Source organism: Sorghum bicolor, chromosome 6 (assembly GCF_000003195.3).
Source record: "Sorghum bicolor cultivar BTx623 chromosome 6, Sorghum_bicolor_NCBIv3, whole genome shotgun sequence".
NCBI lineage: Eukaryota > Viridiplantae > Streptophyta > Magnoliopsida > Poales > Poaceae > Sorghum > Sorghum bicolor.
In genome coordinates, this window is record NC_012875.2 from 59,138,494 (window position 1) to 59,152,750 (window position 14,257).

The 14,257-nt window shown below is 47.9% G+C and overlaps 2 protein-coding genes across 2 annotated transcripts; both read right to left on the reverse strand.

The window, feature by feature from the left end:
- On the reverse strand, positions 7,039-7,911 carry LOC8082547 (auxin-induced protein 15A). Its single transcript, XM_002448656.2, has one exon. The coding sequence runs from the start codon at positions 7,837-7,839 to the stop codon at positions 7,438-7,440; it is 402 nt and encodes a 133-aa protein (XP_002448701.1). The 5' UTR covers positions 7,840-7,911; the 3' UTR covers positions 7,039-7,437.
- On the reverse strand, positions 10,621-11,648 carry LOC8082548 (auxin-induced protein 10A5). Its single transcript, XM_002448657.2, has one exon. The coding sequence runs from the start codon at positions 11,540-11,542 to the stop codon at positions 11,075-11,077; it is 468 nt and encodes a 155-aa protein (XP_002448702.1). The 5' UTR covers positions 11,543-11,648; the 3' UTR covers positions 10,621-11,074.

The window sequence follows — 14,257 nt, forward strand, 5'->3', positions numbered from 1 at the left end:
TAACCCTTGAATTTTAATAATCGCAAGCAAGCATTGTAAAGATTCTGAAGTGCTTTCTAACTAGATGTCCACGTATAACAGCTTGCATTTTCACCGGATTCTTCTGATTCAGGAGCTCTTCCCTTGCCTGTAGTCATGCAAATGGATAATGCCTTGTTTTTTTACGTTGATAATATATAAATAATTAATAACATTGGATGAGGAACAGCTAAGCATAATGCTAAAAGAGCAATAATTGCAACTTACAATGCAAGTGCTGCTGCCAGGCTGAAGATTAGTAGATGCAGACTCCAAATGATCTTCCTCAGGGTCTGCACTGCTTCCTTGCTTCGGCCCAGTTGATGCAGACTCCAAATGATCTTCCCTTGCCTCTGTTATTTTTTCAGCTGGTTCTTCGGTTGGTGCATCATTTTTTTTTCAGCTGGCTCATCAGTTGGTGATTCAGTTATTTTTTGAGTAGGTAGTTCAATTGATTTTTCAATTATCTGGTAAGCTGGCTCTTCCATAAGTTTGTCAATAGGCTTTTCAATTGGCTTCTCCAGCAGCTTTTCATCAGAGTTCTCTTGATGCAGAGGCTTGTCCTCTAGCTTCTCTTGATGCAGAATCTTCTCATCTGGCTTGTCTTGTTGCAGAGGTTTCTCCGAGGCATAAGAATATGTTGAAGTATAAACATTGTTGCTTGGTGTAATGTCAGCCTTAGCTTTGCTGGAACTAAGAGTTTCAGGTTCTGAGATATCAGAGTTCTTCAAAACTCAATGCCTTGTAGACCTCCTACGAAAGCTCCATCTGCTTTTATCTGATATGGCCTTGTTCTGAAAAGAGTGAACATGCACACCAGCATGAAGTTCAGTATTTGATATGAAACAGAAATTGAAAGGACTTCCGTTACTTTCCACACATACAAAAAGAAAACTTGAGAACTGATTGCAAAAGTGGAAGGTATTACTATTTAGGCAATACTTTGTGAGGAAACAACATTGTGAGGTCTATGCACTAATCCATTTCATATCCAAATTCAGGTAGTGGAGGTTTTCATAGAAAATGGTGCATTACTTTGTGAGGAAACTGCATTGAACTAATGTAGGCAATATTTCGTGACAATGTGCACCATTTATAAGTTTGCATGTACTGATAGTTGGGGAAGACTATAGATCGCAGGCAAAATATCTCTCATTTATTATAACACTGATGTTAGCTCCCCTAATTCAAGAGGTACAGCTATGCAAGCAGACCTGTCAAAAATCAATAACCTGTTCTACCACATGCTGAATTTCATGTTGCGCATACAAGAATCCACCAACCCAAATGGCAATTTTATTCAATACTTTTGTTATCTGTGCAAGAATGAGTCAGCTATCCCCATCTAGTTACCGTTTTTTAAAGTTCCTTTGCATCCTTCTCATTTTTATGTATCTATGAGGCATGCCGAACCTGCTGCACATAGGAACTTTATTACTCCTCTTTCAACATCCTTCTCATTTTTAAAATCAAGATGCCGAACCAGAGGCATGCAGTCACAAACACCAGATTTCTTTCATTCTAATTTCCGAATTATCATCTATTCATCTTTTTATGTATCTATGAGATTCACAATTTAATGAGAGTTTCTGCCTCCCATTTTTATATTATTCAAATCATGGAAAGAATAACAACACTACTCATTACATGTTCCTGCATTACATTGCTGCTACAACCATTACACAGTACCTACCATCACCTAAATTACGGCAGCAAAGACACCGATCAAGACACCAACAGACAATGCTCCTACAACTGAAAAATCAACTACAACCTGCTACTTCCTCTTGTCTTGTTCCCCTTCCTGCGTTATCTGACCTTGTTGCTTCTTCAGGTTCCAAATTTCAGTTACAACACTGTCCATAATTTGCTTCACTTGGTTGAGTTCATGCCTCAAATCAGCATATCCTTCGTCGCACAATTGCATCATTGCTGTCGGATTGGACTTGGGCTCGAGATCAGAAACAAAGGTACAAAGCAATATGGGCAGTCTAGGAGGCAGAAGGGTGCCCAGTTCTGCTAGCGCTCGCCATCGAGCTCGACGCTGCCGCAGGGCCCTTCATCGGACTTCCTCTCAGCATCATGCGCCGAGACGGATGAGGGCGCAACCGTCAGGAACATCCTCGGCGCCGATATGTTTCGCTCCTCAGTTTCAGGCGCCGCCGACGAACGCGTGGCCGGTGAGAAAGAGATCTAGGGTTGGGAAATTGGTTTTCTCCGCGTCGCAGGAATAAAAACCATCGTCAAAAGTTCTTTATATACCAACTCCCAAATCTCCCCGCTGCAGAAAATCGATCCCTTCCAATCATGAATTTGTGATTTGGCGGGTAATGAAAATCGATCGCCCGCTCCCCGCATATGGAGAAGTGGAGCAGGTTGATGCCGTAGGAGAGGACACGGTCGTCAGCGACGAAAAAGACCGGGTTTCCGTCGAGGCAGGGCAGGTAGCAACGGTCCAACAGAGGGGAGGACAACCACCCTACCCTCACGGAGGTGGGAGGACACGCCCACCGGTGTGTCCTCGTTGTTTGTGGCACTGTCGATGGCTTTGACACTGTGTTGGATGGCTTTCATTCCTTTGTTCGCGCGTCTGGTGTGCGTCGTGGCGAGACTGCGCTTCGGCTGTACGGTGCGTCCAACTTCGGTCTTCGGGTTCAGCCTTGTGTGTGGAGATGGTGCCCATGATCTACAGATATCGCTCGGCGGCAGGCGCAGAGTCTGTACTGCGTCGCTCAATCGCTCTTGCGAACATATACATATTGATTCCATATTTCGGGCGTGTTTGCTAGAGGGCTGTGGGGGTGGCCTAAGCTCCCCAGCTGCAGCGGCCCGCGTTCGATGTCACTGGGCCGCTTTCCATCCTGGCTCACGGAATGCATTTTGGACTCTTCGGTCTGGCTCGTGGCTCCAGAGAAACGGTGGGGGTCCGTTTTTTCATGGCATGGCCTAATGGAGCGAGATGGAGTGTGCAATAGGGTACTTGAGTAGTGCAGGCTGCAGGGTAACCACAAGTACTTGAGTCAAGAAATCAAACACGATCTCAACTTAACTAGGCTTGTCTAAGCTAGTGAACCAAACAGGTTGCATCCTAGGAGCCAGGCTCAAGCTGTCCAGGTCCAGGCCAGCGAGCCAGGCTGGGCAGGAGCATTGTTGCAAACACGCCCTTAGAGAACTCAACGATGTCCTCCGTCTAGCAACATACTCCCCCGTCTCTGTCCCTCCTACACAAATACGTTCGAGAAAAAAAAATTCATTCTCACGCTTAAGTATTGTCCCAAGACAAATGTAAGTGTAGCTTATGAGTTATGAATAGGTCATGGGATGCTCATATTTGTGGTAGACTCTAAAAGAAATGCTATATAGATGTATTCCTTTCCCTCCGTCTAAAAAATGTAGATTTAGACTAAGTTTGATTAAGTTTATAACAAATAATATCAACATTTCATCTCGAGAACAATAAAACGAGTAGGGTACACATGTCATGGACATATCAGTGGCAGAACTAGAAAAATATTGAAGGGGGTGTGTGCAATCATATGGTTCAATATAACACTATTTGGTACTAGTGTATCAGTCTGTCCCTCATGCTAGGGGCTTGTTTAGTTGTGATTTTTTTATTTCGCTACTGTAGCACTTTTATTTTTATTTGATAAACATTGTCTAATCATGAAGTCGTAACTAGGCTTAAAAGATTCCTCTCGTGATTTACAGGTAAACTGTGCAATTAGTTTTTGTTTTCATCTATATTTAATGCTCCATATATGTGTTGTAAGAAACGATGTGACGGGAAATCTTGAAAAGTTTTTGGTTTTTGGTGGGAACTAAACAAGGCCTAGGCCTTTGGCTCCACATATTATATTTCTCACTTCTGCGACAAGATGGAAAAAAATAATGGAAAAATTATTATGAATAAAAAATTAATATGAATATGAATACAACCATTTTACTTCTTGGAAATAATGATGCATGTGATAGGGAATCTTATTGAACCTCGGAGTTAAAGCGTGTGAGCAAACAAGCAATTGAAACCAACTTTATTTGCTTCGTTTCTTCCATAATATATCAATTATCAAATATCATAGAAAAATAAATAAAATGGGCCTAAGTGCCTAACCCATTAACCCTAGAATCTGGAGAAAACTACCACGAAAACAAGAATCACAAAATTAAAACCAATTTGGACGCTCATCCATTGTTAAAAATTGAAAGAATAGAGAATATATAAAGTTCCTTACTTTGCCTCGTAAAGAATAAAGAAGAGCATGGCCACGGTAGTGGACGAATGGCGATAGGATCCTGGTGCCCATGTCCCTAAGGCTAGACGCCTGACGAAGTAATGCCACGGCCGGCCACAGCCGACGGTCAGCTAGGCTAGTTCGCGTTATTGTCGAGGGGAGAGACGAAGAGTAGTTGGGCGAGTTCGCGTTATTGTCGAGGGGAGAGAGGAGAGTAGAGAACGGGCGTGTGGAAGGGGAGAGAACAGAGAAGGCTGTGGGAGGGGAGGTGTCAGCCGTTAGGTGATGCGTCGAGAGTTTGGCGTAGGCCTTGTTTAGTTTACCCCAAAAACTAAAAAGTTTTCAAGATTTATCGTCACATCGAATCTTACGGCACATGCATGAAACACTAAATATAGACGAAAATAAAAACTAATTACACAGTTTATCTGTAAATCGCGACATGAATCTTTTGACCCTAGTTGGTCTATGATTGGATAATATATTTACCACAAACAAACGAAATTGCTACAGTAGTAAAATTAAAAAAAGTTTCACATCTAAACAAGACCTAAGTAGAAGCGACAGTCGACCATTCTGTGTGGGTTGTGCCTAAGATGACCTTGGGCTGCCTGTTGCGCAGTTGTAGGCTGCCATGGCCCGTGGGGTTTCAACGCTGGCTAAAAAAAAGCTAGCCTGTGGGTGCAGACGTTCCTAGAACACTCGTGTGCGATTGTGCGAATACGGTAGAAGTGTACCTACTATTGCCTATTTTGTATTTTGTCCTGGGTGCAGCCGCACCCATCCTACATGGATCCGTCCAGCATATATCCAGTCTTAGATAAAATCCTGAATCTGCCGAGCTGCGGAGCACAAGCTGTCACGATACACTTCATCCAATACCGCAACACATCCTCCTACAAACACAAGATTTATGTTGATGTGCATAGGACCCGTGCATACATGTAAACGGTATAGCATCAGTTTATTCATACATTAGAGACCAACAAGAGCTAGCCATGCATGAATCCACAAGCTAGGCTAGCTTGCTGAAAATCACATACATACATACATACATACGTACACATATGAGTACATATAGTAAGTAGTACTGCTAATTTATTCTGTATATATATATATATATATATATATATATATATATATATATATATATATATATATATATATATATATATATATATATATATATATATATATATATATATATAGTACACATGTGTTGCTTAATCAGCTAACCGTGGCGTTGACATACTTTAACAGAGTGTTGTTCACTTTGTTGATGAGCATGGTAACATCGTCTGAGGTGAGGTTAGCAACAGAGTCTCAGCATGTAGTACAGGTTATTAGATCCTAACGTGATACGTGGCACGTCCTCTCGGAGAAGATTTGTTAAGTGAACCGTCTCAAAGTCATTTATAAAAATGGTTCGTGTACTGAGCATGTAGCAAACTTGCCAAGCCTAGCAGGGATTTTCTCGCTTGTGCGGGCGAGCCAATTTTGTTCTCAAGGTTCCAATGGCAGGCGACTATCAATTCGCCATGTCATATTATTGAGATCGGCCAGCGACCTACATGTGGGCATTCAACAAGGCTGTCCATGCACTCAATTAAGCTTTCCACCGCCGAATTGATCTTCTATCGCCAAACAAGTGTGTTGTTGTGCAGATCTAGATTCCCCCTTTGCTGAATTGAGCCCCTTGCCGTTAAATCGAGCCCCAGTCTTGCACAAACAAATAAACAAGTCTGTTGTGATCCCAACCATACCTTATCCCAGTAAAATTGGTGTCTCATGCGCTTGATTAAGACCACGTTCGGTTAGTCCGGAATGGGCCGCTCCGCACGGGAACTGTTCTGCTGACTTGATCAAGGTTATACAAATTAGCGAACTATTCTTAGAAACCATTCTGGTTAGGAATCGTTCCAGAAACCAAACGATGCCTAGAGCATAAGAGTTTGCTATTTTCTACTTAGCAAATCTTGTGATTTGCCAACTCCCACAACAATATAGGGAGTAAAAAAATAGCTCCTCTCTAAGAATTTGCTATTTTGGACTTGGTAAAATGAAAAAATAAAGCCCATAAGATGGTTTTTTCTCTGGGCGCTACTGATTCCGCGCGCTTCCCCTCCTCCCTTTCGCGCAAACGATTCTGTCGCCGCATCGTAGCTTCATCGATCGGTTCCATGACATCAGACCTAGCGTAAACCCTAGAAGGACAATGACTACCCATAACGCTGACCTTGCCCTAGTAGACGCCGACTACCCTAGGTGTGCATTCTGAAAGCTGACGGTCTGGCTTCGCATCGAGGAGAAACGAAGAACGGCGGCGGCACAACCTTTTCTTCACGCGGACGAAGGAGGCGCGTCTTTTTCTTCGCGCGCACGGGGGAAGGCAATGCGCGAAGGCTTCGTGTGCGCGGGGGAAGGAAACGTGGCGCCAGAAATCGTGATGGCAAGTTGATATGCCAAGTTGATATTTTTGAGCGCTGGGAGTCATGATATGCCAAGTTGCTATTTTTGCCAAGTTTATTTACCCAACTGTTGGAGGCAAATTTTTCTTGTTTTGTCAAAATTATATGGATGCCAAGTTATTTTTGTCAAACTCTTAGAGATGCTTTTGCCTTGCGAATTGATGAGATATAGGAGGAAGAAAAAGAAAACATGAAAGCTAGAGAACCAAAGAGATAGGAAACCTTGGTCATGCTCCATGCATCAACGGCTGGTTCGCCACCTCAGTATCAGTGTATCACGAACACTTGCATGGCAAACCAGGACCAAAAAAAAGTTGTGCAGGGAAGAGAACTCTTGCTCTCCTTTTTTCTGGGAAAAATAAAGCGGCAGTGGCTTGTACAGTCGATAGAGCTAATTCTAGGCTTTAATGTACAGACTACAGAGAACAGACGCATATTTACACAATTACCAGGAACCAAAGTTTCTACAAATAAAATTCTAGGCTTTTCTAGTTGCTCATTAAGACTTTGAGAGGAAAGCTGTTAACAACGTCGTCCATGCCCCAGCCGTCGCCGTTGCGCTGCTTCCTTTGGCTCACGGGACGACGGCGGCACGGCGCCCGGATGTGCCCCGGCGTCTGCCGCCTGTGCCCGTGTGCACGGTCTTCTCGGCTGCGCCAGCCGGGCCGAGACGCTTTTGCCTTCTCTTTACCCCTCGCACTGGCCGCAGCTTCTGATCACCAGACGAGGTTGTGATCCACGGCCATTCTCCCCTGCAGCAGCGGCCGGGACTCGCCGCGCGCGCACCGACGGAGGCCGCAGGAGGCGACCGACGAGGACACGCGGCTGAGGACGTCGAGGAAGTGGCCCTCGTCGCAGGGGAGCGTGATCGGTCCGGGACCCGCCGGGAAGCCGTACTCCTCCTCAGCCTGCCGCAGCAGGTCCCGGAACGCCGGGTGGCCGAGGCGCGCCACCCGCACCACGAACCGCCTCGGCCCCAACGCCGCCCCGTCGCCGTCGCCGCCGCCTCGCACGGACACCGCGACGTGCCCCGCCGGAACCGCGGCGCGGGACCGCCACCGCCGCAGCGTGTGGCGCAGCCAGACGAGCGACGAGAGCGTGATCACCGCCTTGCACATGGTTGGAACTTGGAACTCGACTGGTGGTTGAGCGAGCCTTGTTTGATTCGCTGTGCGGAGGCTTCCTTTGCGATCGAGGGCGGAATGGCAGGGCCGATGGGGTGGGGTGGCCATATATATAGAGGCCGCGGTGGGCATCGGCCACTGGAGGTCCCGGGAGTTTCAGGGATGGCATCGTGGGTTGGGGGGATCTGGCAGCAGGGGTGCTGCGCGTGCACCAAACGGCTAGTTGCCTACTGCGAGTGCTGGTGGGTGAAAGTGATTTTCACAGCTCTATTTCACGTGGGACTCGTTCGCTTGTTTCTTTTTAATCACAAGGAACGTTTATTGGCGAGATTAGATGAATGCACCGGAGCTATTGGCATTAACGAAGGGGAACAAGCACACAAACACATGCAATTTTCCAACGATCGTGGTTCAAATTCGACAACTTTCGGATGATATCCTCACTAGCTGTAAGATTGCTGCTGAACAATGGAGGTTCAAACTACCAAGAAGAAACAAGCAAATTTCGGATGTATGGTGCCTTAGTTGGGATAGTTCTCACTTGTTGTACTGTCCAGGACAAATCTTTGGTTTTGCCATTATAGCAGCGGAGCACTGAGCACATGTCTTCTTAAACCCAACCTAAATCAGTTCTTCATGAAAGATTTCAGCCTAACGAATAATATGCTAGATTCACTTTTTGTTTGAGCTTAACTATCAGCCGAATCTGTCAGCTATTCAGCAGCCTTTCAAATAGCTTCGTTGTACATCAGTTGTCGGGAACTAACCTAAGCATATATGATCCATAATATTTTTCTTTCTTTTGATTTGAGTTTTGTCCTAGTTTAGGACAGTCATTTGTGTCAGCTACTACTAGTATCAGATACTTAACGCAAGACCACGAAACTGAAATCCTGCAAACGCGCATATGTCAGCACGTCACCACTCACCAGACACACACAGCTAGCATTGGTGCATCTCATGCCGAGCTTCTCTCGGCTGGCATGCATCGGAGGCTATTTGATTGGCGTTAAAACAACCTTGTCTGACGGGAGGAGGCTCAAAAGGAAACAATCCCTGGATCTCTGGCGATGGCATCGCCTAACGCGTGCGTTTGTTCGCTGCTGCACCGAACGCCGCTAGCCGAGAACTAGCAGTGCCAAATCCAGGCAACCACGTTGAGCGCAGGCCGCAGGACAGGAGACGTGACGTCCATCTGGACTGGCGCTTCGGTGACACAAAGCTGCAAACACGCCAACAGCCCAACACACATTACAGCAGATCGCAGGTTCAGGCATGAAGCACGCGTTTCGTATGTCCACACAAAGCCAACAAGCGCAATGCGGCGGATGCACGAGTCCATCGGTTCTTCAAAACGAAACCCCACATTTTCCTTCAAGTAGTCTCGCACAGCCCCCTCAAAAAGGGCAGAAAAACATCGGCTCGGGTGTGCACTAGACGCCCGCCGGCCTGTGACCTGTCACGTCTGATGCCGTTGAGACCCTGCCATCAGCAACACATGCAAGATAGATGCAGCTATGTTTACCCGATCCCGCAGCCGCCTCTCACCGTCAGCTCGATCGCACTAGCCAACGGATTGCGAAAAAACCACTGTGACTGTGAGCCCTGCAGCTCGTTCAGCTCACCGTTTCCGGGGGGGCAGCCAGCAACAGGCACCTATCGCCCGCTCTTTCCGGATGACCCGGATGCCGAGCTGAAAACTGTGACAGTGTTCCCTCTATCTTCCCCGGTAAAATCCGTCGCCGAAGCGCCCCTGGGGCCTGGCCGACAGGCGACATTGACAGGCCCCGCTGGCGATCTCGGTCGCTCCTCATCCTTGCCCGCCTGCTACGTGGCGATCGACGGCTGAAACGGCCGGTTCCATGCGTGCGCGTCAGGCGAATCGGCAGATGCGCCGTTGAAGCCTGAAGGCCGGCCGGCCGGGACGCCAAGTGTTGCCTTGGCACTTGGCAGTTGGCACTTTGGCAAGGCCTCAGGTTCAATTCAGGACTTGGCCCACATGCAGCTTCTTCTCTGTTTCGCTCATGCACACCTGGCCTTCAAGGCTGCCGCTGTGAATTTTGGGGACACTACCTGGATCGTGCGGGGTTTTTTACGAAGACATCGGCGCCTCTACATTTCTGAACCTCTACATGTATGACACCATGCGAAACCTCTATAGCTTTTGTTCCCTTCATCTGGAATCCGAAACTACATAGAGTCATGGGGCGAACATATACACCATGGAACGAGGAGCGTTAGACACGCATGACCTAGCTAGAGAGGTTTTTCAACAAGCTCCTCGTGCTGGCAGATGGACAAAATCTAGCTTAAACCATGAAGCCATTTCAAACAGGACATGATGTATCCATATCGTCGGTACGTGTGCAATACTCAGTTTTTTTTTTTTTGCGAATCTTGAACTTATACTATGTACAAATAATTCTACATGAAGTGCAATTAAGGAGATAACCTTCAGCTGTCCACGCTCCACGGGATCAGAGTTTGAATCTTTAATTTGGTAGAGATATTCATGTTTGTTCTTTGGAACCAGAAATTTTATAGGGTTATTTTTCTATATAAAAAAAGTAGAAAATGGAATAAATTCTCGCATTTGAGAGGGACAACTGTCATGAACACATGCATGTCAAGCCACTATCAAGTAAAAAAAATGCTATATTACAGGGAATAATTCTTTCTTTATTCCGGCAAAGCTGCAGATGCGCATGTACAGTTGATCGATCGAGCTACTAGCATAATGTACATGAGAAATAGAGTAGCACGTATCCAAAATCATGGGGCAAAATCACCAGGAACCACGTTTATTCGCACTAAAATTTATAGGCTTCCTTAACTCTAACTTAAATCCATATACAACTAGCTGCTGTTAACAATGTCCGTGGCTTCTTTCCTAATAGAAATTTGCCCACGCAGGCTTGGCCCATCGCGGTAGCCGGGGTAGTGCTGCTTCTTGCCGCACGCCGCCTCACGGGATGCGCGCGGCGAGTCTGGCGCTTGTTTTGCCGCCCTGCCTCCCTGTGCCTGCATGCACGGTCTACTCGGCCGCGCCAGCCGGGCGAGACGCCTTTGCCCTTTCCCGCTCGCGCTGGGCAATGGCCCCAGCTGAGCACTTGCACGCGAGTTCGTACTTGCAGTCTTGCAGAAACCCGTCACCCTAATATGTCATAAGCACGCAGGCTCGCTCGATCCGTTCAGCCAGCAGATGCCAACGGACGCACGAATCAATCAATCACCAGGCGAGCTTCTGATCCACAGCCATTATTCTTCCTTGCAGCAGCGGCCGCGACTCGCCGCGCGCGCACCGCCGCGTGGCGAGGCCGCAGCAGGAGGAGGCGGTGGTGCCCGAAGAGGACACGCGGTGGAGGACGTCGAGGAAGTGGTCCTCGTCGCAGGGAAGCGCGACGGGCCCGGGGGCCGCCGGGAAGCCGTACTCCTCCTCCGCCTGCCGCAGCAGCTCCCGGAACGCCGGGTGGCTGAGGTGCGCCACCCGCACCACGAACCGCCTGGTGGAGCCGGAGCCGGATCCGCCGGCGGCCTCCACGCACACCGCCACGTGCCCCGCCGGCACCGCGGTGCAGGGACGCGGGGAGGAGGAGGAGAAGCCGGAGGCATCCGCGGCGCGGCCACGGGACCGCCACCGCCGCACGGCGCGGCGCAGCCACACGAGGGACGGAATCGTGATCGCCACCTTGCACATGCTTTGCGACGTCGTGCGCGAACTGGACTGGATCGAGTTGCGGGAACGGACGGGCGAGTGGCTTTCTCGGTTGCTCGTGCCTTGGGAGGAAGCTGGCACTCGCTTGATGTCTGTGTCTAGGTGCGGAGGTGGGCGGGACGGGGTGGCCATATATATAGCCGCGTCCCGCGTCGCTGGGCATCGGCCAATAGAGTTGCCGGGCGGAAATCTGCAGGGATTGGCCCAGCGGCGCGTCGTTTTTGGTGTGTGCATATTCAGGTGCAGGTGCAGTCGTGCCGTTCGTACGTACGTGCACCGGACCGGGACACCGCAGCCGCAGGTGACGCCGGAGGTGCTGTGCGGATGTGTGCCACTAGTGCTGCCGTGGCGCTACTGGTAAGCGGTTTTCCGTCGTTCCTGGGTGCTGCTGCTGGTGCTGGCAGCCTGGCACTGCCTATTTGAGTACCCACCCTGGGTGAAAAGTGAAACGCAGAGAGCTGTGTGGCTGGTGTTTCAGTCCTATTTCAGGCCCCCTTTGGAAAAAAAAAAGTTTCTTTTTTCTGTTTCCCATGAAATTCCTGTGTTTCAAAGAAGCCCTCATAGACACACATGTTTTTATTTAATTCCTTTCCTTTTATATTTTTTTAAGCAACTCCAACAGTAGCCTCTAAAACCAGGCCTCTACTTTTAATTTGGGTGCCCCTACTTTTTAGGGCTTAACTTTTTTCTTCAACTCCAATAGTAGCACCAAAACTTGGGCCCCCAAACCTATTCCGGTGAGAATGACAAAAAGGACCCACTCGTCGTTGTCTTTTTCTTCTTCCTCTTTCTTTTTCCTTTGAAGAGGGACACAATTAGAGCATCGAGCCGGATAACTTAGGGTGCCATGTACATGCAAGGGAAGAGAGAGAGGAGTGCACGCTGGGGCTAGGACACGCGATGAAGGATGGGGGCTATCCTGTTGGGCAACGAGAATGAGGTCTGGGGGAGAAATATGGGTGCCTAACCAAAATATGGGGTCTGGAGTAGGAGCTCGCTCTGCTAGAGTAATGTTTTTAGAATGGGCACCCATATTTAGCTATTGAGTCTTAAGTAGTGATCCTGCTGGAGTTTCTCTTAGACCCTCCCTGGTGTGCTAGCGGTAAGAAAAATTATAGGGCCAACCAGAATGAGTTGCTCTTAGACCCTCCGTGGTGTGCTAGCCTGGGCACCTTTCTTTTTTTTTCTTTTTTTTTTCGAACGCCACCGAGTGGAGTTTTAGTCCTTGTTATAGATAGGACTTGGTCCCTGCTATCAAGGATTTAAGGTCAATCACATGGATCAAGCCACGCAGCATATCTCTGCAGTACCGGTTTTGCCTGAAGATTTGTGGAATGGTTCCTACTATTTTGGGGGTGCCCGGACAACCCAAACAAAGGAGTGCTACCGCAGTTTGTGGGAACCCGCGGCTACACGCTAGATCGAAGGAACGCAGAGCTCGGAAGGTGACCACGGTTTATGGTCAGTCAAGCGATGACAAGTCACAAGCGTTCTCATGATCTCATCGCTCAGAAGTTTCAAAGTCCCGAGTGCTGTATGGTCTTGCTTGCCTTGCCTGTTCAGGACAATAATGTATGCTCTGTAAGAGAGTAACAGTGTTCAGAGGACACCATGGATGCTTGTGCTAAACTGCTGATTCTGCCTGTATATGTACACGCAAACGTGTTTCTCTCCAGCACCAAGGCATGGGTGCACATCCTCCTCCAGCTTCGCCTAGTTTCCCCTGTTCACATCTACTGTCCGTGTTCCGTTGGCAGCTCTGAACTCAATGCTAGAAATCGCTGGCTCTGCCACTGGTATCTAGCTAGGGGTCAGGGGAGGACCATGCATGCCTCGCTAGATCGGGCCTGACGGCATGTTGCTATTTTGCTTTGTTTACTTCCCAAAAAATTTTGCAAAATTTTTCAGATTCCCCGTCACATCGAATCTTTAGACACATGCATTAAGTATTAAATATAGATAAAAATAAAAACTAATTACACAGTTTGGTCGAAATTGACGAAACGAATCTTTTAAGCCTAGTTTTTATGGTTGGATAATATTTGTCAAATACAAACGAAAGAGCTACAGTGTCAATTTTGCAAAATATTTTGGAACTAAACAAGGCCTGAGTAAAGATCAGAAATCGACATTCAGATTTTGACAGAAACATATAAAACATGCAACCGGAATTTCAAAACAATTTAATTATTTGTGAACTGAACTGGCCAAGCGGCCGGACCGTACCAGAGACCACCGGTCGACAGCGCATACGTGCTTTTGAGTTCCCTCGATCGTGGCCTGGCTAGTTTATCAGCAGGACGGATCTCTGTATCTCAGTTGCTTGGCATGCAGCTAGCATATCACGAATAATGCGAAATCCTGCAAAGCGTGTGTAGCTAAGCTAGCATAGCACAGCATCACGTGGCCCGCTTCTCTCTCTCAGCTGGTAGGCATTGGTGGGTCTCTAATGCATGCTGGTCCAGTCCAACTGGGCACGGCATATTCACCGCACCAAACGCCGAAGCCACGCTGTGCCGGTGCCCCAGCTAGTCGGACTGTCGGAGACGTCGTACGTCACCCTGTGGCAGCCGATCGATCGATATCTCTCCGTGTTTCATGCATGCAAACATGCGGTGCCTGATGACAGAATTGCAAACAGACGCATGATGCAGTGTGCACACGACGTGATGTGAGGAATATTCAACTATCTTCTCC

What these genes read in the sequence shown, in the direction of transcription:
- LOC8082547 (XM_002448656.2), bottom strand. Translation starts at nt 7,839, where the DNA reads ATGTGCAAGGCGGTGATCACGCTCTCGTCGCTCGTCTGGCTGCGCCAC.
- LOC8082548 (XM_002448657.2), bottom strand. Translation starts at nt 11,542, where the DNA reads ATGTGCAAGGTGGCGATCACGATTCCGTCCCTCGTGTGGCTGCGCCGC.